Source organism: Lipophrys pholis (assembly GCF_963383615.2).
Source record: "Lipophrys pholis genome assembly, chromosome: 10".
In the NCBI taxonomy this organism is placed as follows: Eukaryota; Metazoa; Chordata; class Actinopteri; order Blenniiformes; family Blenniidae; genus Lipophrys; species Lipophrys pholis.
This window is the reverse complement of record NC_137640.1, coordinates 1,124,238-1,148,253: the sequence shown is the minus strand read 5'-3', so window position 1 is coordinate 1,148,253 and position 24,016 is coordinate 1,124,238. Positions and strand designations below refer to the sequence as shown.

At 44.1% G+C, this 24,016-nt stretch overlaps 1 protein-coding gene across 5 annotated transcripts in view; it reads right to left on the bottom strand.

Annotated features, from left to right (window-relative positions):
• Positions 1-4,035: 4,035 nt before the first annotated feature.
• Positions 4,036-24,016, bottom strand: part of ect2 (epithelial cell transforming 2) — a 37,467-nt gene continuing 17,486 nt past the window's right edge. For 3 of the 5 annotated variants that reach the window (XM_080473774.1, XM_080473773.1, XM_080473775.1), the window contains 13 exons: positions 23,432-23,556; positions 22,206-22,325; positions 21,870-21,938; positions 21,576-21,686; positions 20,675-20,771; positions 19,690-19,771; positions 18,691-18,769; positions 17,691-17,810; positions 16,942-17,080; positions 15,827-15,981; positions 12,771-12,878; positions 10,205-10,330; positions 4,036-5,036 (listed from right to left, as the gene is read on the bottom strand). In XM_080473774.1, the coding sequence (XP_080329900.1) occupies positions 4,947-5,036; positions 10,205-10,330; positions 12,771-12,878; positions 15,827-15,981; positions 16,942-17,080; positions 17,691-17,810; positions 18,691-18,769; positions 19,690-19,771; positions 20,675-20,771; positions 21,576-21,686; positions 21,870-21,938; positions 22,206-22,325; positions 23,432-23,556 (1,421 nt within the window). In that variant the 3' untranslated portion in view covers positions 4,036-4,946. Of the gene's footprint in view, positions 5,037-8,094; positions 8,611-10,204; positions 10,331-12,770; positions 12,879-15,826; positions 15,982-16,941; positions 17,081-17,690; positions 17,811-18,690; positions 18,770-19,689; positions 19,772-20,674; positions 20,772-21,575; positions 21,687-21,869; positions 21,939-22,205; positions 22,326-23,431; positions 23,557-24,016 lie in introns of all 5 variants that reach the window. The other 2 variants (XM_080473772.1, XM_080473771.1) reach the window with 1 other exon arrangement.

The window sequence follows — 24,016 nt, the reverse complement described above, 5'->3', positions numbered from 1 at the left end:
TGGAAAAATGCTGATGAGAAGTAATTGGTTACAAATATCTGTAAAGGGTAGTACTATGTGGTTAATGACTTCCTTTACCATCATCACATCTATGTTACTGCAGTCTGTTGATCTTTAATCTCACAATTATTTACAATCCCCATTTCCTTTTCTTCCACACCCGTTAGAAAAAGAGTTTTTGGGATTTATTCAGAAACTGTTTGTTGTTAAAATCTAAAAGATTGGTCCTGAGACGATGATAAATCATTTCTGAAAATTTCATGCAATTCGGGTGAGTGGTTTTTGCGAACAGTAGGTAAAATACGTAAGTACATACATACATGCAGATGAACTTTCACCATAAGTGTTTCAAGTGAAAAAACATAGTTTTTGTATATTAATTTCAGAAAAGTTTCCCATTTACACAGCAATGTTTTCAATTGGATGTCCGTTTACTCTGCAACGGCAGAAATGCTGAAAAACACCGTAGCTTTCATGTTGGGCCACTAGTGGGTGCTGTTGGATTGTTTTAGTACCTTTTCAGGCATGTTAATTAGATGAAGTATGTATGTGTATGTGTATGTCTGTATACTCGAACAGACGTGTGCAGTAGCAGCAGTCACTCGGAGAAAAAGTCAAATGTTTTTGCAAAATTGCCTTTTCTGTTGCTCCGACCGCCGTTGTCAGATAAACGACAGTGAAAATATTGTGGTAGTTTTGCATTTTCTTGAAAATATTCTGTAAATATTCTATATATACAGTATATGTGTACTATGGGGGGTCGGGGTTGGGGCCCCCCTGGTTGGGAATCACTAATATAAAGTATAAACAGAGGTTTTGTGTAAAAAGGCTCGGGGACCAATGAAGTCGACACTCGCCTCAGTCTGTGGGAGGAAATATGAAAATGTGAGTTTCTAAGTCGACGTAGGTTGAGGAGCTTCGTACTCCCCTGAACTCTTCATCCTCCTGCCTGGAAACCGCCCAGATCTTTCTTTAGGTTAGGAAACTTTGGGTCGCGGTGAAATGAGAGAAACTTTCCCTTTTCAAAGGAAACTTTGCTGGCGGCGAGGCGGATCCTTTATAGGGACGGGTCCAATCTCCACGCCTCGGCTCTCCACCGCCGGGCTTCAGTGTCAAACCGCTGCTTCTTTCTAGTTCCGTCTCCTCGGAGAAATCCCTTTGTGGAGGAAACGACGTCTCTCATATCCTGCACAGCTTGGAGTATTTGCGGAAGTATTTTTTTTTTCTAATTGCAGCGTTTACCCAGGGTGCACAGCGGCCACATGTTGTTTGATGGAGTCGGCGGGCCCCCACCCCCCACCCCCACCCCCCACAAACAGGCAGTGAGAAGCACTTTGAAGTGAAGGCAAAGGCAAATATAAAAGGGAACGTCGTCCGTGAAGAGGTTTCCTTTTGGACGCGGCTATTCCCCAGTCTGGCCTCGCCTCGGGCTCGCTCACCTCCCGCCGCTCCACCTCCACCTCCACCTCCAGCCGCACTGATCCAGGAGACTCCAATTATCTCCTGGTGCTTTGAAGGGGGGCTGCATGTGAAGAGGACAGAACAGGAGCAGCTCCTGCCATGACAGGAAATACTGAAGACACGCACCTTGACTGGCGGGGAGTTAATGGGATTAAATCGACGCCGAGGGCAAAAGGACACGCGGCGGAGGTCCGACTGGAACTCAGCGGAGAGGCAGGCCTCGTACTTATTCCTAATTACAACTTTTACTTGTGTTGGAGTCCATAAAGGGATGTTTTTATGAACTCTCCTGACGGCGTTCGGACGGCGGCTCTGCCTTTAAAACATTCAGTTTGACACATAAAAGCCTCGGTTGTGAGCCAACTAGTAAAATCGTGACTCATATTTACAATATTTTATCTATACCCATAACCAGCGTTTGCTCCCTCGATGGTTTCCTCTCTGCTGGATTGTTTTTATCTTCAGAATCTCTCATGCATTTGGACGTTTAATCACAAAATAAGCAAGAATCATTTTCACATCAAACTGAAATTAACAAAGTCATGTCAATCAACAGAAACAATATTTAAGGAAAGATGTGTGACGGAGGTGTGGCGTGCATGGTGTCTGAACAAAGTGTCAGAAAAACATTATTTTATTTTTTATTTTAGCACAGCCGATGTCGATTGAGATTTCACTATAAAGAGAAATTGCTAACGGTCTGATAACTTTCTTTGATAAGGGTATAATATGTGTCGTTAACATAATTACTATCCAAAAATTAGATTCGGAGATTCGTTTCCTTCAAAATTACAGTTTTTATGCTGAAAATAGCCGCTTTTGGCACTTGGATAAAAACTATTTTTCCATGTCGCTCAGATAGAATTTAATCGCTCCATCTCTTCTTGATCCAAACACACGGCGACATCATACAGCTGCTCCAGCATCAGGATTTGGAAACAAGGCGTATATAACAAGTCATTATGGAGAAAGATGGGATGATGTCATTTCAAGTCCCAGACGTATAAAGTTCAACTATCAGAACTCTGGTGAGCTACAGGACCGCTGGTCCGACTATGTGCTGATCGCCTTTCCTTAACTCCTTTAGGAAGCCTCCTAACACCTTTCACTAACTCCTTTAGGAAGCCTCCTAACATCTTTCACTAACTCCTTTAGGAAGCCTCCTAACATCTTTCACTAACTCCTTTAGGAAGCCTCCTAACATCTTTCACTAACTCCTTTAGGAAGCCTCCTAACATCTTTCACTAACTCCTTTAGGAAGCCTCCTAACACCTTTCACTAACTCCTTTAGGAAGCCTCCTAACATCTTTCACTAACTCCTTTAGGAAGCCTCCTAACATCTTTCACTAACTCCTTTAGGAAGCCTCCTAACACCTTTCACTAACTCCTTTAGGAAGCTTCCTAACACCTTTCCTTAACTCCTTTAGGAAGCTTCCTAACACCTTTCACTAACTCCTTTAGGAAGCCTCCTAACACCTTTCACTAACTCCTTTAGGAAGCCTCCTAACACCTTTCACTAACTCCTTTAGGAAGCTTCCTAACACCTTTCCTTAACTCCTTTAGGAAGCCTCCTAACTCCTTTACTAACTCCTTTAGGAAGCTTCCTAATACCTTTCACTAACTCCTTTAGGAAGCCTCCTAACTCCTTTACTAACTCCTTTAGGAAGCATCCTAACTCCTTTAGGAAGCTTCCTAACACCTTTCCTTAACTCCTTTAGGAAGCTTCCTAACACCTTTCCTTAACCCCGTGATGTCATCCAGGGATTAAGGTAAAGTCCTTAAATAAGGAGACAGGACAGACTCTTCGGCCATACCCACGCTCTTCTTGTGCGTCTTTGACATTCCACACCTCAAAGTCAAGGCGGCGTTTTCAAGTATGATTTAGGCTCCGTTTCCACCACAACGAATTCGAGTGTATCCGCAAAACTTTCTTCACTTTAGGGGGGTCCGTTTACACGACACCAGTGTTCTGATCCACTGTATCCACAAAGTTTTTAATCCGGCTCCCAAGGTGGAAAGATTCTTTCCCGGTGCTCATCCCTCCTACAGAGACTGACGGAGGCTCCAGAGCCTGTTACTGCTCATCCCCCTCCCCCCTACAGAGACTGACGGAGGCTCCAGAGCCTGTTACTGCTCATCCCCCTCCCCCCTACAGAGACTGACGGAGGCTCCAGAGCCTGTTACTGCTCATCCCTCCTGCAGAGACTGACGGAGGCTCCAGAGCCTGTTACTGCTCATCCCCCTCCCTCCTACAGAGACTGACGGAGGCTCCAGAGCCTGTTACTGCTCATCCCCCTCCCTCCTACAGAGACTGACGGAGGCTCCAGAGCCTGTTACTGCTCATCCCCCTCCCTCCTACAGAGACTGACGGAGGCTCCAGAGCCTTATTGTCAGACAATGAAGACGGTGGTTCATGAAGCTTCGTTATCACCACTGTTCACACCACGACGGTGATCGAAGCAAACGACAATTAACTTTTTGAAACGCGCTCCGACTCCGTCTCCATGGAAACGGGGCAAGACGCAATTTGTTTGAAATCGGCAGATTTTCAAATGACAAAAGATGAAATAGAAAGTACGTATTAAAGCCTTTATTCAAAAGATAACTGAGGTCAGGTGGATCAGCAAAGAGACACGACTGAAGCATCAACATAAATAGATAAAAGAGGAAAAACAGGCATCAATCAGGAATAAATATGTACAGACGTGTTCCCTGGAACACACAAACACAAAAACCAGATGACACAGCGTGACGAGAGGGAAACTTCCTTAATCCTCCAAGAAATCTCTGACGCTCTTAGAGAAGCTTTATAAAAGCTGAAAACATTGAATTAATCACAAGGAGACTGAATGATATAAAACTGTAGGAGCCAGGGGAAGTCGAGCTGCGGCTGCAAACCTACAATAAAGTTAGATGTCAGTTTCGAACAAAGTTAGCTCATGTATAAAAAAAAGAAAAGTTAAAATGAAGTTAATAAAGAGAATTGCCCATCATGTAACTACAATTAAAACACACCAAGCTCAGACATGTTTAAATGATCTCCTTCACCAGCAGATACTGCAGAGAACACGTTAGTGTCAACACCGTCAGAGGTCAAAGGTCAAAGTGTGGGCGATGGAAAAATAGCTGGTAAAACTCCATTTGAGGACTTTTGTATCTTCCCACATTCCCACGCCGACGACCCGAAACAAACTACGACGAAAAAAATACATAAAAGTACGATCATCCTTCATTTTTAAATTTTTTTTCTGAATAAGGCAGAACGAGGGTGGAAGCGCTCACGTTGCCCGCCGCGCCGCGATAGCGTTCCAGTTTGCTCTTCCTGGTGTCGGACAGGGAGCAGTGAACGACCCGGCCGGGTTCCAGGAGAAAGTTCCTGCTGAGTCAGCAGACGAGGCGAGATGCACTCGGGTTCAGGTCCAGCTTCTCCGCTGCGCTTTACCCGGACACAACAGTCCCGTTGTGGCACGAGGCCGCCGCCGCCCTCAGAACAGGTGGGTGGTGGAACGGCTGAACGTGTGATACTTCTTCTCAAACATGGAGGACAGATTGACCATGGACGGGGAATGGCGCGCCTGCAAAGAGGAAACAGACGGAGACCGTTGAGAGAACAAGAACTTCAGTGAAGCACCGCCTTACTGTGACGTTAAAAAGGATTTAGTGACATTGAAGGACGAGGAACCCAGAGGTGAAGTATGTGACACAGAACTTCCCCCTCAAACCCACCAGAGAACCCAAAGTGGCTGCAAAACCAGAACTCAGTGGACGTGTCAGAGGAGGAGAAGCAGCTCAGTGATTAAAGTGAATAGATCTGTTATTAGAGCGGGACGCACCAGGACTATCAGCTCCACGTGGGAAAAATGAGATCGAACAGAAAAGTCCAACAAAGATATTTTGTTCCTGATACTTGATCCAAATATAAATATCCAACATCGCTTTGCTTTCTCTCATTCTCAGTCCATTGGTTTGCCGGCTGTCGTCGTGGCATTACGTCATATTGTCCTCAAACAAACATGGCCGCCGTCACCGGTGGGGGGGGGGGGGGGGGGGGGGGTTTCCCCCACCGTGTCTAAAAAAGACAGGGAGACTGCAGCCCAAGTACTCAGAGGGGGTCTGGGCCGGAAGTCCACCGCAGCAATTCCTAGATAATCCGTCCTTTATAGTGCGCAGGGCTGTGTGTGTGTGTGTGTGTGTGTGTGTGTGTGTGTGTGTGTGTGTGTGTGTGTGTGTGTGTGTTCGTTCTCTCTTTATAAAGTATTTTAACGGCTATTTGCCGATTGTGACAGAAGAGGAATAGTTTTCTAGTTTTTTTTGTTTGTAGCTTTATTCGGTGTTAATATCTGGAGAGGTGAAGCAGAGGAGACAGAAGACAGGAAAAACTAGAGCTACACTTGGTAGAGCGCAGACCTTCGCCAACGCCACATTTGTTTGTGGAACAGAGTTAGCATCGCTCGTATAATAGCCGTTTCCATGACAACATGCACCATTTTTTCCACTTCAGAAAAATTTGGGGTTTGAATCAGAGCGTTTCGAGAACGAAGTCCATCAACATGGAGTCGGACCCCGAGTGATTTCAGGAAGTTACGTTCACCACCACCCCCCCCCCGTTTCCACGGAGACGAAATGTTTTCAAAAAGTCCCACCCTGGAATCTATTGTCAGAAAGTAGTTCTCTCAGTGGCGGAGACACAAAACGCTATGTGTGTCCTTCTTGTTACTGATGTTAACGCTCGCTGCGTCGCTCTGGAGTCGAACAAACTGGCCTGAACAGAGCGAGAGCTTGTTCTGGTGTAGAGGAACAACAGACCAAGAAGAAGAGGGGCACAGTCGTGGGGAAAGAGACCCGATAAGGATTCCAGTCCTGCTAATTGAGCCGTTTCACTGACCGTCACATCACATGCGGATGTTGGTGAGGAAGATTCTGCAGAGCGTCGGAGGTCAGAGGTCAGACGACCGTCTCCAACTCGTTTCTCGTGGAAATGGATCCGATTCATTGAGATTAATTATTGTTTTCTCAGAACCATTTTTTCCCCTGTGTGCTGTAGGATTTTGGCACAAATAGAACTCAATACCCATTTCTTCCTCTTATCCCATCGCAGCTAGAGCAGCAGGTAGGTACTAGGTAACTCTGCAGTCTGGATTCAATCTGAACTGTCGCTTCGAGCACTGAACTAATCACACACACGCACACGCGCGCTGTGTGTGCTTGAATTACGAGATAACCAGAATAGTGCCACAGCAGAAATCTAGCAGCTGTGTGTGTGTATGTGTGTGTGGTTGTGCACAATCAGGCTGATGCTGTCCAGTGTGTGCAACAACAACCATCAGGGGGCATTTGTGGATTCTTGCGTTACCATGAATACAGAGATTGCGAAGGAAACAGTTGCTAGAACAGGGACGGGCGAGGAAAAGTTGTGAAAATCTTCCTCAAATTTTGAGGGCGTGGCCACGGCCAAGTCACGAAATTTGATATTCACCATGAAACAGGAAATGCATCGTTAATAGCGTGAAAACGCTCTGATCTTCCTCAATCATTACATGTTGCAGCAGAGTCCGGGACTGACCACAGCCATATGGCGATACAACAGCTCCACCTGCTGGAGACAGGAAGTGCAGGGTAAATAGCCCATAAAATAGCGATAACTTGTGATCACTGCCATATGATGACGACGACCGATAGCGCCTCCTGATGGGAACAGGAAATGAGGTCTTCATAACCTGTAGTAAGACATCGAGGACCTGTTCATGGCTGCAGCTTTAATTACAATTGTTGTTTCTGACGTCATTTTAGTGTCAAACAACGAGTCTCTCCGGCTGTGAGGCCGAGCTCTGCTGTGTACTGCCATCTAATGTGGACTAGCTGGTCTTCCAGTGTGTTTTGGCTCATTCATTCAATGTAGTATTTCTGAAGTTCTAGTTTTAATATAGAGAGGCAGGTGTGTCCCATATTTACAAAGACCTCGATGTTTCCTCAGTATAAGTGAGTCTTTTCTAGTTCCCTCACCTGGAACTTACAGGAGTCACGGAGCTGCTCGGATCAATGTGAAGTGTGAATGCGCTTCATTTTGGCAAATATTTGGTATATCAACCTTTCTGATCGGCTCGCAATGATGTTATGATCAACTGAAAGCAAAATTAAACAAACTTAAATGATGAGTAAGCATGGAAACTACAAGAAGACCTCCTTCATGCACATGATCTGTACATCATCCCACTCCAACAGCAGCACCATGTGAGCTTTCCCTCTCTCCTCCACCACCAGACAGAAGTTAGTAACCCAAGGTGTTTGAAGGAACAGTCTGTCCAAATCAACCCTTTCTTTGTTCCAGTTTGCAGGGAGAGGCGTTACACCCACACCGCTTCAGAATCAGTGGGACTTAGACCCTGATTACACGACAACATTTCAGGTGAAAACGCACCTCTTTTTAGTTTTACTTTGAGAAATGCTGAAGTCAGCATGTTGGGCCACTAGAGGAGCAGATCCTCAACTCGGTCACTGACAGAGTTTTAGCTTCTAAGGAGTTGATTTGGGACTGTTGGTGCTCTGATGTTAATGGTAGAGGGATTATTCTGAAATCGATCGATAGTGATCGGTGCGCCCCGGAATCAGAGCAGATGATAGTTGTGTGCTCACGTGCTGCAGCCAGGCTTCAGTTTAGAGCAGAGTCTCCCTGCGGGGGCTGGTCAGCACCGCCTCGCATTGGTCTGAGGGGGCGCCGTTGTTCCGGTGCAACTCGTATGGGGTCCCGCCTTTAGCTTTACCACACTGAAGATGTGGGGACCTACGCAGGAGTCCCACAGAGGGTAAAGGTTTGGGAACGTGCTGCCTACATGTAGAACTTTCAGCTGCGAGTTGAGCAGAGGTCCAGCCAGCAGGACGGGAAGGAGACACCGGCTGACTTAGGGAGGCGGTCTGGGTCGGTAACGGAGCGGTGAGGATGGAGTCGGGCCATTGGTTGGCTGAGCAACAGCCGGGCTCCAGGGGGCTGGTGATGTTGGGCCTAGCGCTGTGTGTCGGGGAGCTGAGAATATGCGAACAGACGGGGACCCTGGTTCTGACTGACGGGTGGTCCAGAGAGTTAGAGCGCTGCACCACGGCGCCGGTTTTGCCCGAATCGTTCAAACTGATCGCAGAGGCAAAGCGAAACATCTGACAGAGAGGAGAAACATGCAGCAAGCATTTAGTCATCAAGAAACAAAACATGCAAAACACAAAAACAGATCTGAACATCGGGGAGCGTCGTTAATCCAAACCTCGTGTCCTAAAACGGGTTTCTAGTTGGTAGAAACACAGTTTTGAAAGTGTTTTAACCTCATTATATTCTAATCAGGTTGACACAGCATTACGAACAAACTCATGACGTCAACTTCTGCTTAGTTTGTTTTTGAGCTGCGGCCGACAAAGCGCTCCTGGCAGTGGTTATTCCTGCGGGGAAACAAGCCGCTGCTTCCAGAGTTCATGTTCACCTCGACCTGAAACTGAGGCTGTCAAATTGGGCAAAAGGGACACAACGTGAAAGAGACAACAACAAAGCGGTGTATCCCCTCCCCTAGAATTCGCCCCGCTTGGCATGCATGATATGTACTTCAGTAGGTCCGAGAAGTAAAAGAAAAGGAGAAAAAAAAAAAGCTTCATCTTTCGACGAAGAGCCAATGTTTCCTGATCATAACTAGATTAAACTAAATTTCTGTGTATTGGTTTGATTTTTGTCTTCAGAAAATAGATTAAATGTGGGCTTTTTTTTCCACAAAGTGACAAAATGAAGGTTTTCAATGAATGAACTGTTTTGTAGTTTGTGTTTTGCACGTATTTGCAGAGTAAGAAATGTACCACAAGCCAAATGGATCCATTATGCTCATTAAAACCCCGTTTACACGACAACGTGTTGAAAACAATCTCATTTACACAGAAATGACAGAAAAGCAGAACTCAGTGTAGTTCTCACGTAGGGCCACCAGGGGCTGAGCTGTTACGTCTGACTGCAGTGACATGAGCGCCCCCTCTTGGTCAACAGATCCTGTTTGCATGTCAAACTGCACTGTTGTAATTTGACACAAGCCTCACTGTCTGAATGAGAATGTTCTAAGACTGGACTTAAAGGTGAAGTCTGAGGCGTTAAATTACATTATGGAATGTAGCCTGAATGCAAGCGTGGGCGCCTCCATGGTTCACGCACGTTTCAGCATTCTCACAGATGAGCAATGCTGATGATTCAGTTGCTGGTGTGGTATGAACTCTCTTTGGGTGTGGGCGCATCCCTAATTAGTGCTGTGAGCTTTGGAACGTTATCCAATATGAACAAAAAGGTTGTACTGCTCTTCATGTATAGCTGCTGTGGAAATATTTGTCATGTTTCGCGACTGAACGACGCTGAAGACACACGTCCAGAAACAGAAGGTGAATGTGGAAATGCCAAAGAGTGAAAGTCTGGGCACGATGTCTGCTTTTTTTTATTTTTATCAAGTAATATGAAAGTGCCGCTGACTGAATGCTGCTCCATCATGGATTGATAAACTGGGTGAAGGAGGAAGACATGGAGAGAGCAGAAAACCAATGAGGAACAGGTGGAGATGGAGAGATGATCAGACATACACTGCCACAGTCCAGCCCACACTATGTGGTCTTTGTCATTTGGTGTTGAAGTAGATTGGAAAAATCTAGATACGCGTTTAATAAGAAATACCTTTGATTGGAGAGTACCCCCTCACATCTCAGGAACAGAAGAGAAGACAAAACCACTTACAGCCAGTGTGGAGCTGGCGTTGTGTTCATAGCTCGTCTCGTTCTTCTCGTCTGGAGTGCCGTTGGCCATGAGCGCCCTCTGGAGGACGCGCTTCGGGGTCTTGGAGAAAGAAAACGCTCTGGTCACCTGCCACAAGCAAACAAGAAAACATCACAACGCTTTGTTTCGTCTTCTTGGTCATTCTTTTAGGATCACAAAGTACTAAAGTACTCAATTAACTATTTGGTTTTGCCGGCTGATCGGTTTCCTCTGGTTTAATAGACAGACGGTTGGCCTAAAGACGTAAAAACCAGGATGAGCTGTAATTTGACTCTTCAGCTCAGACTAAAGATAAACATGGGGTCCAACAGGGTTCCGTCTTAGGAGTTCTTCACATTACACAATAATCCCTACAGGAAGCATATCAGGAAACACTCCATTGACTTCCACTGTTATGCCGACGACACAACAGAGCCTCGTCACAGTGACGTAACTCAACTGTCACTTTTCCACGTAGCTGGTTATCGTTCCTTCTGATTGGGTCATTTAATATGGAAATTGGGGGTCAGACGGACAAAAAACTACATTTTATTGCCAAAGGTACCCGCTGACGATCGTTGTCATTCTGTGCCAGACGAGGGCAAGTAACGTCCCGATGTGCAGGCTAACATGCTAACAAGCATGAAACTTTAAATTCAGTCTGTCGCCAACCTTTACATTTACACTGGAACGTGTTTCTTTGCTGTGGTCACAGTGTACGGGAGGAATTTTGCAAAATCACACATTTAGTACTAAAAATGACTACAACCTCATCATGAAGTAAATTTTAATGAAACATTCTGCTGCAAAATACAGTGAAATGTTAAAAAAAAAAAAAAAATCCTACCTAACCACTTTTCTTGGTGGTTTGTGAGGCTGATGGAGGTTTTAACTGTTAATGCACCTTAATGAGCGAACAGCCACAAAAAGCTCCAGCTGTTTGTCTGCTCTCACCGGGTCCCGAGTCCGAGGTTCTACTGTACACAAAGTTAGAGGCTGGGCGCTATTTTTTTTCGGCCGTCTTTTTTGAAGATTGACCAAATGACGTCTGGAGACTCGCTGCCTAAACTGTGCAGTGAAATGGAGCTGCGGCTGTTTAAACTGGCTTTAGCAGCAAAAATACTGCCGGTGTTCAGTCTTTTACTGTATCATATTGTTGTATTTCTTATTCTTTTATAGTCATTATTATTAGTCTATTATGCAAAGTACTTTGTTTTAAGGTGCTCTATAAATAAAGCTGACTTGACATCAGTGTTTCTGCCATTTCTGTGTAAACAGACATCGTTTTTAAAAACCTTGACGCGTAAACATGAAACATTTCTGAAATGAAAAAGCAAAAATGATGTGTTTTCACCTTGTGTACACAGAGCCATCATGTCAATAAAATCAATCAGCTTTGAGACCAGACGAGTAAAATATTCTAAATTTTGGCAAATTATGCGCCATTACTCCATACTGTGCTGAAAAGCAGAAGACATTAAAAAAAAGATGCTGTTTTGTCTTTGCAGTGTGTTCGTGGTTCAGTCCTTCTCTTGTCGATGCGTTCTGGTGATTTAGGAGTTAAGTTTGGAGGGACTTTCTGCTGCTCGGCTGGAGGCAGCTCCAGCAGCTCGAGCATCAAAACATGAGTGAAAAAAAAAAGTGAAGGAGGTTGTGAAACAGAAAACTGATGGCAGATAAGGAGACGCTGCTTTGCATTGTGCCCCTCCCCCGTGTTCTGTCAGCAGGCGCCATTTCCATCACGATTAGTTTGTATATAGGTCATTCTGAAACAAGTTTATAAAGTTTACATCCTTACATACTAGTAAAAATAAAAAAAATAAAAAAAAGGCACTGCAAGTGCCTAACCTGACTATTGAAACCACTTTCATTTATCTCAGGCTGCTGACTGTGGCCCCGTTTCCATGACAACAGCTGAAGAGCAAATGCATCGTTTTACAATTTTCGTCTCAAACATTTAAACCCCGAAAAGAATGTAGTTCTCATGCTGGGCCACTAGTGGGTGCTGTTTGATTTTTATAATGAAACCAGACACATTTGTGCCGAGAGCAACACACTATGAACATGAACCCAGAGAGCACACACAGTCTAGTGGACAGACCACCAAGATGGACGGTTATTACTGTGACCGTCTGGGGAGTTTTATTTTGCCAGATTGTTATTACTGTGACTGTCAAAATAAAAGTACCAAGTTGGGTTGTTATTATGGTGACTGTCAAAATAAAAGTACCAAGTCCCAGTAGCATATGAACTGGGAGTCATGACACTGGAGGAAACACTGTTATTGTCCATCTACTGAGCATGTACAGAAACACTACTTACTAATGCCGTGGTGAGCAGGACCAGTACCAGGACCAGTACCAGGACCAGTACCAGGACCAGTACCAGTGTTTCCCAAAAATTTTGTTTTCCTGTTTGCATGGAGACGGAACGTTTTAAGATGGTTCTGTTTTGTCCCATTTCCAGACTTTTCAAAATGTTTGTTGTCCCCCAGTGACCACTCCGTCCTGTAGTTACTGAATGACCTTTGCAGGTGGGACATCCTCACCTTCTTGGAGGTTTTCTTTATGGCCCGGGAGGCTTTACTCAGGGTGCTGTCCATGTCCTTAGTGCTGACCTGCAGGGAGTCCGGGTCTGTACACTGAATGAGGTTCTCCTGTTTACAAGACAGCAAAATCATTTGTAAATTAAAACACACACACACACACACACACACACACACACACACACACACACACACACACACACACACACACACACACACACACACACACACACACACACACACACACACACACACACACACACACACACACACACACACACACACACACACACACACACACACACACACACACACACACACACACACACACACACACACACACACACACACACACACACACACACACACACACACACACACACACACACACTCTTCAGCCTGCAGTGGACTTAACGAGCATGGCTCCATCTCATTGGTATTCACATTGCAGTGGTGACTCGGCTGGAGGGAGGGGGGGTGGCATTAGGAATGCCGCTCTGAGCCAGTGAGCCACACTAAAAGACAACACCGCCCCCTGCTGTTTCCTCTGTTAATTGTCCTCCTGTGAGATCAATTATTATCAGGCTAATCAGCATGCGACAAGGCAGTGTGACATTACTTCCCCGAACCGTTCAATGGCAGTAATACTCAAGTGGTTTGAATAATGAAAAAAATCATCAAATATTGCTGTTACACAAATGGTTTCAGATAAACAACAAATATCAAGAATTTCCTAAAATTAACTCAAAATTACTAATCGATGAAATTTAACAGGTTTCTGGATGTTTGACTTTAAGAGACGGTCGTAGGGAAATCACAGGTCCTCTGATATTATCAGAAGAGAACCTCCTTTAGTCCAATGTCACGGCTACATCGTTTATTATATCCACACCTAATATATTGTAATACTGCAACATCCTGCTCCACATAACCAAATACTCCTCATACTAAATAATACTTTTAATCTCATGTTCCACCAGTCAACTGCACCTGTTAGAAAGCTATGTTGTTTTCTCCCTGTAGTTTGTCTTGTAGGTTTATACAAATGTTTTAACCGACAACAGTGTTTTTCTTGTAGGTTAAAGTGTTTTTATGGTTTTGTTCAGTATAAAGTCGTCAATCTGCACCGGGATCGTTTAGAACCAGAAGTTTGGGTCGTCCGTGTTTCTTTGTTTGAATTGTTGTCAGCTTTGACACTTTTCTCCCGTGGGAATGCAAGAATGAAATAATGTTGATTTAATGAACCGTGGTCAGCAGCAGAGCAGCTCCAGGGGAAACGGGAGCGTCCTACAGGACGGGACGGGAACTCGCTCCCAGAGAAGCAGCCAGAGGAAATTAAGTGGAAATGGTTGCCAGGACAATAAAAACGAGGATGACCGTCACGGGGATGTGATGTTATCAGAAATTGAAAACGGGTCGTTCAATTGTGCCGACCTGATTTGGTTATTTGATAAGTGACACAAGCAGACTCAACCACTTGTTTTTTTTAATGGAGTGGTTTCCATGGTAACCGGCGACAGACGTTCAAGGGCAACGTGCATCAGACTTTTAGAACGGTAGAGAAATACTGAGAGGTTCTCTTGAAACGCTCCAGAAGTAAAACACAAGTCCAGAGGGCCGATGCTTCTGAGCAACTATAAAAAAATTAATAAATGCCTGTAAGGCCAAAACAAGATTACTGAACAAAATGAAATAGTTCATCATTGCTTCTTTCTTTGGGCCATTAGTGAATCAGACAGAAAGAAGGAGAGCGAGAAAAGGAGAAAGAGATAGAATAAGAGAAAGAAAGACCGAAATAGCATGAAAGAAAGAAAGATGAAAAGTGAAAAAAAGACAAAACAGAAAGAGAAAACCACCGAGAGAGAGAGAGAGACAGACAGAGAGAGAGACAGACAGAGAGAGAGAGACAGAGAGAGAGAGACAGAGACAGACAGAGAGACAGACAGACAGAGAGACAGACAGAGAGACAGAGACAGACAGAGAGAGAGAGACAGAGACAGACAGAGAGAGAGAGACAGAGACAGACAGAGAGAGAGACAGACAGAGAGAGAGAGACAGAGACAGACAGAGAGAGAGAGACAGAGACAGACAGAGAGAGAGAGACAGACAGAGAGACAGACAGAGAGACAGACAGAGAGAGAGAATGTGTCCAGATTAATAGTTGAACTAAAATCTCGACCAAAAAATAAATAAAATATTGTGATAATTACTGATACTGATTAGTATGAAATATGACATTGTGATCTATAAATTCACTATTTTGATCACTATAGCAGAGCCAGATCCTTTCTTCCATACAGGCGTTTCTGGACTTTTACAAACGACCTCACTAATCACTAAGAGAATTAAACCTGGGCCTGATCGCTGATGGTCAGATACCAGTTTGTTTTTCCTGTTGCAGTGAGCAGCTATAAGCACGCTGGACAATCAAGGTGAAAAAGAAAAGACCTAAGTTTCAGAAACTTTGCATTGAAAGCTCAATGCCGGTTAACACAAGGAGTTAAAACCCGCTTTGCCTTTGTTTACTGGAAATTTAACCAGGTCCGCTGCCCGGTTCTGGGCCATGTGACATGACGTTACCTCAGCGCCGAGTCCCACGCCGTAGAAGGAAAGTAGGACTGTATAGATCAGAGATATCAAACATAAAGCCTGTGGGTCAAAACCAGCCCACAAGAGTCTCCAATGCGGCCACAACAGTTTAAATTTGAATTATTTATTACGGCATTATTTTACCAGCTTGGCCCACTCGAGATGGAATTTCACAGTTTTTGGCTGCTGGACTGTAAAAGAAAAATATCTTCATCTCAATTTCAAAGGTGACCTGGTCAAGAGGTCTTATCTTCAGAATTAAAACATTTAAAGGTTTAAAAGTTAAAATGCAGATTTTGTAAAACAGACTGAACTAAAGTGGAATAAATGATAAATATCAAAGTGCACTAGTTCATTGTTAAAAACAATTTTTTTTTGATCGAGGGCGTGACAGAACTTTTTTGAAAGTTTGGTAGAAAAGCAAAGAGCAGTTTGCGTCTCTGTGTTTGTGAGTGAGAGCAGTCTCTTACCGCGTCGGCCCTGCAGATGGTGTTGGCGACGTGGCGGCAAAGCGTCCGCAACCAGGCGCTTTTATCAAGCTCCTCCCCGAGCAGCTGGAAGCTGAACAACAGGTTCTCTTGTACAGTCGGGGGGTGAACCACCAGGGCGAAGGCGTTCACACAGTCTGAGGAAAGAGAAGGCCGAAAGACGGACGGAGGAGAATATTATTTACAATTAGAACCGATTAAACCTCAACAGACAGGAGTGAAAAAATGACATCATTTGTTCCTTTTCTCGTCCTCCTGGAGTACGAAGACACGATTAGGTCCCGATTACACGACAACGTTCCAAGTGAAAACACCATTTTCGCATTTAATTTCAATAGAAGAGAAACTCTCGTGTTCCAAAGATGTGGAGCGCGGGACGAAGGGACAAACCTCAGTACTTGATAAAATATGGTATTTTGCAGTTGTTGCTGAAACAACAGTCAATTTAATTTTGTTGAAGTGTTTTTATTCTTAACCCCGCTCCGCCCAGGGAGAAGCCGCCCTCCCTCTCCCGCCGCTGGAGTTTCTCGATGGGCGGCGGCGGCGACTCAGGACACGCGCCGGTGAGTTTCTCGCAGATATTTTATTATAAACGTTGTCTTTTAAGGCTGCCACAGCAAATCTGGATATGAACAAGCACGTTTTTCAGAACTACTTCTGTGTCAATAAAAGTACATGTACCTACCGTATTTTACTAAATGTTTTAACTTGCGCCCACATGTTCCCATTAGAACCCCAGCTTTGCTATTAGGAACTATACGGTAGGCGGCGCCGGGAGCGTTTTCACAGAGTTAACAATGTTGTTTGGAGTCACTGAAAACTTTTTTTTTTAATAAGGCTCCCACAGTCTGTGTAAACAGACCCCCAAAACAAAATGAAAGTTTTCCATTTTCACTTGAAAACATTATAATCAAGTCCCTATAGTATTCTATGGCAAAGACAGTGTATTAAAAATATGTTACCTCATAACATTAAACTAACCGTCCACATCTCAGCACGTAACAGAAGCATGAGCTTTTTTCTTTTCATAACCTCCAGTTGTTAAAAGTGGGTCGGTACTAATTGGAGTCCAAAACAACATTTGTGTGCTGGTTTACCTTCGGTGTCCTGCAGGTCCAGCACTCGTCGGATCTGAGACAGCGGCATGAGCGAGATGTGCTTCAGCGGGGGCGGCGGTCTGGTCTGTCCCACCGGATTCTTAAACGTATTGATCACCTTGTGACGCTTCCTGGCGATCTGCAGAAATACACCCACACACAGACATGAGACGGCGGCCTTTACGTTCTAGTAACATCCTTCGAGTGTGGGTGACGCTTGGCAATTCAGTCGACGACGTCTTCGTGGAGGTAAACGATGGAACCCATTCTTACCGATTGCTTGGTGGTTTGGCCGGATTGGAGCCAGTTGGGGGTGAGTTTTGGCCCACAGGCCTGATGTTTGACACCACTGATATAGAACATTGTTTTTGATTCCAAAACAAATATGAACGCATGACATAAAGACGGAAACTGAGACTAGACATTAAAGGGGGGTTGATTTGATGCGGTAGATGTGTACTAGGTTTAATCGACTTGTGCGTCAACCCCCCGCCATCTTTTAACTACCTGTTTCAACGTGTGTACTTCCCGTCAAACCCTTTGAAAGGTTTAGTCATGTGGAAGAACCAGCTGAGAGCAAGACGCTTGTGAAGAGTTTTCACAATCAGAGGAGGAGAAAAGAAAGAAAAAAAAGTTTGCAGGTAGGCAGAGAGTCGAGGGAATGCCGACAGTTTGAGGCCAGGCTTGTAAGTAACCTTTGAGAGTCGACTGTGGTAACAGAGGTGTCAATGTGTTCTTGCAGCATTCACCTCCAGGCAGTCATTGAAGAGGAAGAGTGTGACGTGTTCTCCACGGTCACATGGCTGGTGTCCCAGAGCGATGGTTTTGACTCGGTGAACCAGACTGCGATGGGACGACAGCAGGTTGGCCTACACACAACCACACACACAACCACACACACGGTTTGACACGGCACGGATATATATGAATATGAACACAGATACATATGAATTTATACCGTATTGTTCCTAATAGACTCGCAGCGAGCAAGAGCAAGCCTCGGGATGCGCGTCTATTGGGAACGTGTGAGCGCAAGTTAAAACATTTAGTAAAACGCATTAATTAGGTACGTGTGCCTTTGTTGACACGGAAGTATTTCTGCACTTTTTTTGGAAGCCTGTTATCGGCAAAGAATCCGTTGTCCTGCACGTTTTGGATGCCTCCCAGCTTTAGCACACCTCAACCTAATGCTGATGATGTCATCGAGTTTGTAACAAAACCCAATAAGCAGCGGCTTATTGCATTCAGGTTTGTTGAAAGTGGGACAAACTTAAAACATGCAGGACACCAGAACCTCGAGGTCCGGATATGGAGACCCCTGGAGTGTCGCTGAAGAACACAACGAGGAGGACAGCTTTGCTGTAGAGGTCTTAAAAGACGGCGTTGAGACTAAAATGCCCAGGAGACGGGCCCAGTGGGCATCCAGACACCGCCCAGCAAGAGACCCCTGTGACTTAATAGGTAGGTACATCTCATCATAGTACAAAGAAAATACATTAGTCTTTTGCACTGAAGTTCAAGTGTTTTTACTGAAATAAAATGTGATTCCTGGAACGATAATAAAATATGAGCAGCGTCCAGCACCGTCACGGCTGGTGGCTGCTCAAGGAAACTCTGGAGTTTCCATCTCTTAGCCGACATCAGTCAACAGTTTGTAGTTTCTGTCATTTCATGCAGCTCGCTGTAGCTTTTATACAAAGAACAAAAACAAAAGGCAGAGGCAAACCAACAGCAAAGCTCAGGACTTACAGGGCAGCCGTCCACTTCATAAACAACCTCAAATATTTGCTTCTGGCCTTCAGTCTTCCTCTTGTCCTCATTGATGTATCTGGTGGCGGGGGAAAGCAAAATACAAATAACTGTTCAACAGAACACTGCAACAACAGCTGGATTATGAAAATGACAGTCATTTGTTGGAAAGTTTTTCCATCTGTCCATCAGCAGTCTCGTTAAAAACACACAAACAGACAATCTAATCCTCAATAGTTATTTTTCAGCTTATTTTGAGATATAACTCTTGGTAATAACCATTTGGAATTTTGATGTTATTTCAAAGACATCTGCTTTGACTCAGTGATGGTATCATCTGCCTGCTTGGTTGTGAAATCAGCATGGAAATGTATTTACATTTTTTTCCAACTTTGGATTGAGGTACAAAGGAGTCGGAAAAATGTATTTCTGTAGTTACAAATAAACAGTTGACACACAAAATGCAGAACAATGAGGTTAATGGTGATTAAATACATTTTGTCCCGGGAAATAATTAAAAATTTTTTAAGAGGAAAACGTAACCTGCATATTCATATTATATATTTTAATCACAAACCATAAATGCAACAAATGCAAACTGAAGAGAGTGAATAACTGTTAAATAGGAGATGTTTGGCCTTTTGCCCCATTTCCACAGAGACGGAGTTGGTGTGTTTTCAAAATGATCTGTTTTCCACATTTCCAGGAAGTCAGAGCAATTTCAAAAAGTTGCATTTAGATTTATTCCAAATATCTTTTTGCTTTCAAGCAATTACAGCACCTTTTTTCTTTCTTTTTTTTTTTAAATAGCTGAGCTAATAATGAATTGGTTATGTCATTGCTTTACTCGGCAGTTATTAGGGAGGAAACTACACCAGATGAGGTTCATTGTATTTTATTAAATCATAATCCTTAGCAGAAGTTTTTTTTTTAAAGTAACAGTTTTATATCAAAAAATGTGATTCTTCCAATATAAAGATTCGGTGGAAGCGGACTCACGTCATGACTTCCTTCAAAGACTCGATGGCTTTCTCCAACGTTATCTTGTCTGGGTTGTCATCTGACGTGTGCTTCTTTATGTCTGCAACGAGGACGAAAAGAACGTTTAACAAAAGTTAAGAGATGAAAGGTGGACAGAACGCATACAGAGGAGGAAATTATTTTGTGAGAAAAGAGGGGATATAGAATGACCTTCAGGAGGGAGAATTATTATTTGACTCTTAACTGGTTGAAAAGGAAGGCGAGAGCGAGAGAGCGAGAGCGAGAGAGCGAGAGCGAGAGCGAGAGCGAGAGAGCGCGAGAGCGCGAGAGCGAGAGCGAGAGCGAGAGAGAGAGAGAGAGAGAGAGAGAGAGAGAGAGAGAGATGTGACAAAAGATAAAACCTGAGAGAAAGTGAGTGGAAGTTTGAGTTTACGACAGTCATAGTCTTACACCTGCACTGTGTTAAATTACTATGTGATGTTAATAAATCGAGTAAAACTGAGGCCCCATTTAGACAAAAACGTTTCAAGTCAAAACGCATCGTTTCTGAAAAGATTCACTGCAAACGATTTGAGAACAATGTCCGTGTCCATGGAAACGGCAGAAACACTGAGAATGATGTGGTTAGTATGCCAGGCTACTAGGTGGTGCTGTTGGTTGTTTTTGGAATGAGATGGAGTTTGACCATTTTCAAAATGTTGCGCTTCCCCCTCATTTCCACGGGCAGAAAGTCCAAGCATTTTCAAAAAGTTCCATTTTCTACAGTTTCCATGGAGACGGGGTTAAAACCTTTTCAAAAAGTTGTGTTTTCAATGGCACTGGGCACCGCTGTGTAACTGGACCCCGAGAAATGCTTGAAAATGTTGTCGTTGGAAATGGGGCCAAAGTGAAATCATGAGTTTCAGAGATGAAAAGAAAGGAAACGTGAACAAAGTGAGACTTGAGTTAACAAGTGTGTGTGTGTGTGTGTGTGTGTGTGTGTGTGTGTGTGTGTGTGTGTTACCATTAAGGAGGAGGCCCACACTGGGCAGTCTCTGTACTGGTCGGATGAGCAGCTCTGCCAGAGTCTGCCGGCCGCACTCCGGCTTGGCCTGGTTGATCTGTGAGTGTCGACAAAACACTTGTGGTACTGAGCCATGATCTCCAGAAACACAGTGAACGGAGAAAAATAACTGAAGAACCAACAAGAATGAAAAACTACAAAACAAGTGTAAATTAAAGCTAAACAGTGTCGAATGGGTTTCCGCATCCCACATCTTTGCTGTCAGCGAATGGAAGCATGTCCTCCAGGTGGCGCTGTGACTGAGTGTATTTAGGCCTGTGGATGTGATGAGGCCCGACTGTGATCATACATGTAAAGTTTCAGGCTGAGTGAAGCATGTACAGGCTAATTCTTCAGCACTTCCTGTCTATCCACCAGGTGTAAAGGTTCAGGCAGATCACTTCCTGTTTCATGGCAAACCATCAGATTTTCGGGGGGCTGCCATGGCAATGCCCTTTGACTTTTCTAACATGGAGTTGAAATAAAAATGGGAAAAGGAATCAAATATAAAAACAATAATTGGGAAAAGTCATTCAAGTCTGGGCATAAATTAACTAATATTTTGATTGGAAAGTGAGAATGTGTTGTAGGACATAAGATATAAATCGAAGCCTTTAATATGTGGAAAAGCAGGTGAGTTCACTCATACGTACTGAGATCCAATAATTGAGGATTTTTTGAAAAAAGTGCAAAAAGAAATCAGGAAAACTGGGAATCGAGTTAAACCTGGACCCCACTACCTGAAGATCTGACTGACAAATACTGCAGGTACTCAAACACATCGTGCAATACAGAGACCGAGTACAACAGGTTCATATTATGGAGAAAAACTAGCGTGTGTGTTCTAACATAAAGCTCCTACCTTGAGGAATGCGTGGAATCGTGGCTTCTGTTTCTCACACTGTGCGATCGTCTCTTTGCTCATTTCAAAGAAGTTTACAAACGGCCGATATGCCTTCACCAGCTCCTTCGACTGCAGACGAAAACCACATCAAGACACACCAATAACATGTTATGAGGAATTTGTTTCACAACTAATACACCCACAAACCCCTGATCGTTAGCATTAGCAGCTACGCCTGCCTCGGCAGTGATCGTTTCACATCAGGTGCTGCTACCAACTTGTTGATTACAGCAGCGAATAAACTGAACTCACATATTTGAGAAAGATGTCTCCGACACTTCTCCCCTCTGACCAGTCTGCGAGGAGATCTTCAAGGTCGCCCTGATGACGAAACCACAGATTAACAGCTGCTCTTCAGTGTTCGGTCGCGCTTACGTGAAAATGCAAAGCTTTTGTTGTGGTTTGGGGTTCCGCTTACAAGACAACGGTGCAATTGAAAATGCAACTTTTCAAAAAAGCTCCGTCTCCATGGAACCAGGGAGAAACTACCTTTTTTTTTTTTTTAAACAATGCAACTCAGCATTTTCAAAAAGTTGTTTCCACAGGGACTATGACTCAGGCCCTGTCAACACAAGCCAAACATCTTACCTTGACCTTCAGGTGCACTTCATAAATGTCTGGGATGCTGCCAAATATGGTCTTGATTTCCTCCTGAGCCAGAATGGGTCCTCCGACCTGCCCCTCCTTCTCCAGCGGCACCTTGAAGAGCTTCAAACCACCAAGACAACACATGAGCAAACTTGGAACACGGTTAGAAAGCCACAGGATATTTTGGGGGAACTAGTCATCTAGGTTCACTGCTCTGTGAATCACTGATAAACCTGGGGATTCGTTTTCCTGTCAATGATGGCAAGTCATTTACTGCTGTACTCCACTGTGGGCGTGAAGTTTTTATGTTGCTACGAGGTGCCAGCTTTACTTCAGACTGTACTATTCACAAACAATTCAAACTTAGTTTTATAAGTCTACCAAAGAAATAATATAAATATCGAGATGCTCTTTGGCCCACTTCAGGCTTTCAGAATGGCTGTTCAATGGATCGCTTTCAAATTTCAGGATTTATTCAGATTGAACACAGGAGTAAACTTCACTCAGCTATACGGAGGGTCTCCGTTGGTTGGCTTGTGTGTCCTTATCAGATGTCATTGTAATTGTCATACTAATTTTGTTCCCTTTCCCCCTTTTTCTTTTGTGTTTTTAATACAACAACGAAGGGATGAAAACAGTCAACAGAAATTTAACTCTGCAAATGTTGCTGGAAACATGTCCCATTCTCAAAAGGGAACATGATTATGCATCTCCCTAAGCACCCTGAGGTAATACCATGAAAAAAAACCATCAACACGTACTGTAACTGAACTGTGGCCCAAAACGTGAGGTTCAGACTGAACTGTGGGCTTTCTATACCGCTGCGTCCCTACTCTCAAATATTAAGCAGAAATAAAGTAGATATAAAAAAAGAAAAGAAAAAGATTTACAACGCAAATTGAGCAACATTTTCAATGTTGTGCAGAAAGACTGCTTGTACCGCCTTATGCAGACTTTAAAAAGGATATTGAGCTGACAGTGAAACGAGCACGGCATCCCGAGCGTGCCAGAAAGCCTCTAATTTGTCTCCCTGTGATAAATGTCATGGGGCTACAGATGCAGCCTCAAACGAAGCAACATGAATATAAAGGAAGTCTGGGAAAGATAAAGAAGAGTTTGTGCAAAGGAGACAGAGGGAGGTCATTTTCTCCCTCGCTGGTCAGCAGTCTGCTGGTACCGGCTGTTAAAAAAAAAAAAAAGAAGGACGGGTCACCGGCTGAACCTACCTGCAGGATGGTGCTCAGGATGTCCACGTAGTTGCTCTCGGTCTGGTAGAGCTCTTTGGAGACCTGCCACCTGGCCGACTGCTTGGAAACGGCCGGAGTGGAGCTCTTGGACGGCTTGGAGCCCTCTGCAGGAACGAGACGGTAGTGGGAGACAGACGGAGCGCATTTAAACTGTACCAACGTGGCCAAAGTACAGCTCTTAGAATATTTAGGGATGGTTGAGTCTAAAGTGCAAACTGTACTAAACTGGATTGTTTTAGTGGGTCGGGCCCCGGTTACATGACACTGATGTTCGGATCTACTGCATCAGTGACTCTTTTATACCGGCTTAGACTGCTGGAGGCTATGGAGCACTGTTACTGCGCATGCACACCCCATCCCCTGATAAATACTTGATTCTGCTCGTGTGTGTCTGGTTTCTGCAAAAGGTTTCTTCCTGTTAGGAGTTTTTCCTTTCCACACTCACAAAACAAATCTGCTTGTTCATGTGGACTTGTTGGTTTTTTCTCTGTTAAAAGCAGCTCTGGAAATGACTGAGTTATATTTGGTGCTGTATAAATAAAATTTAACTGAATTAAAAAAAAA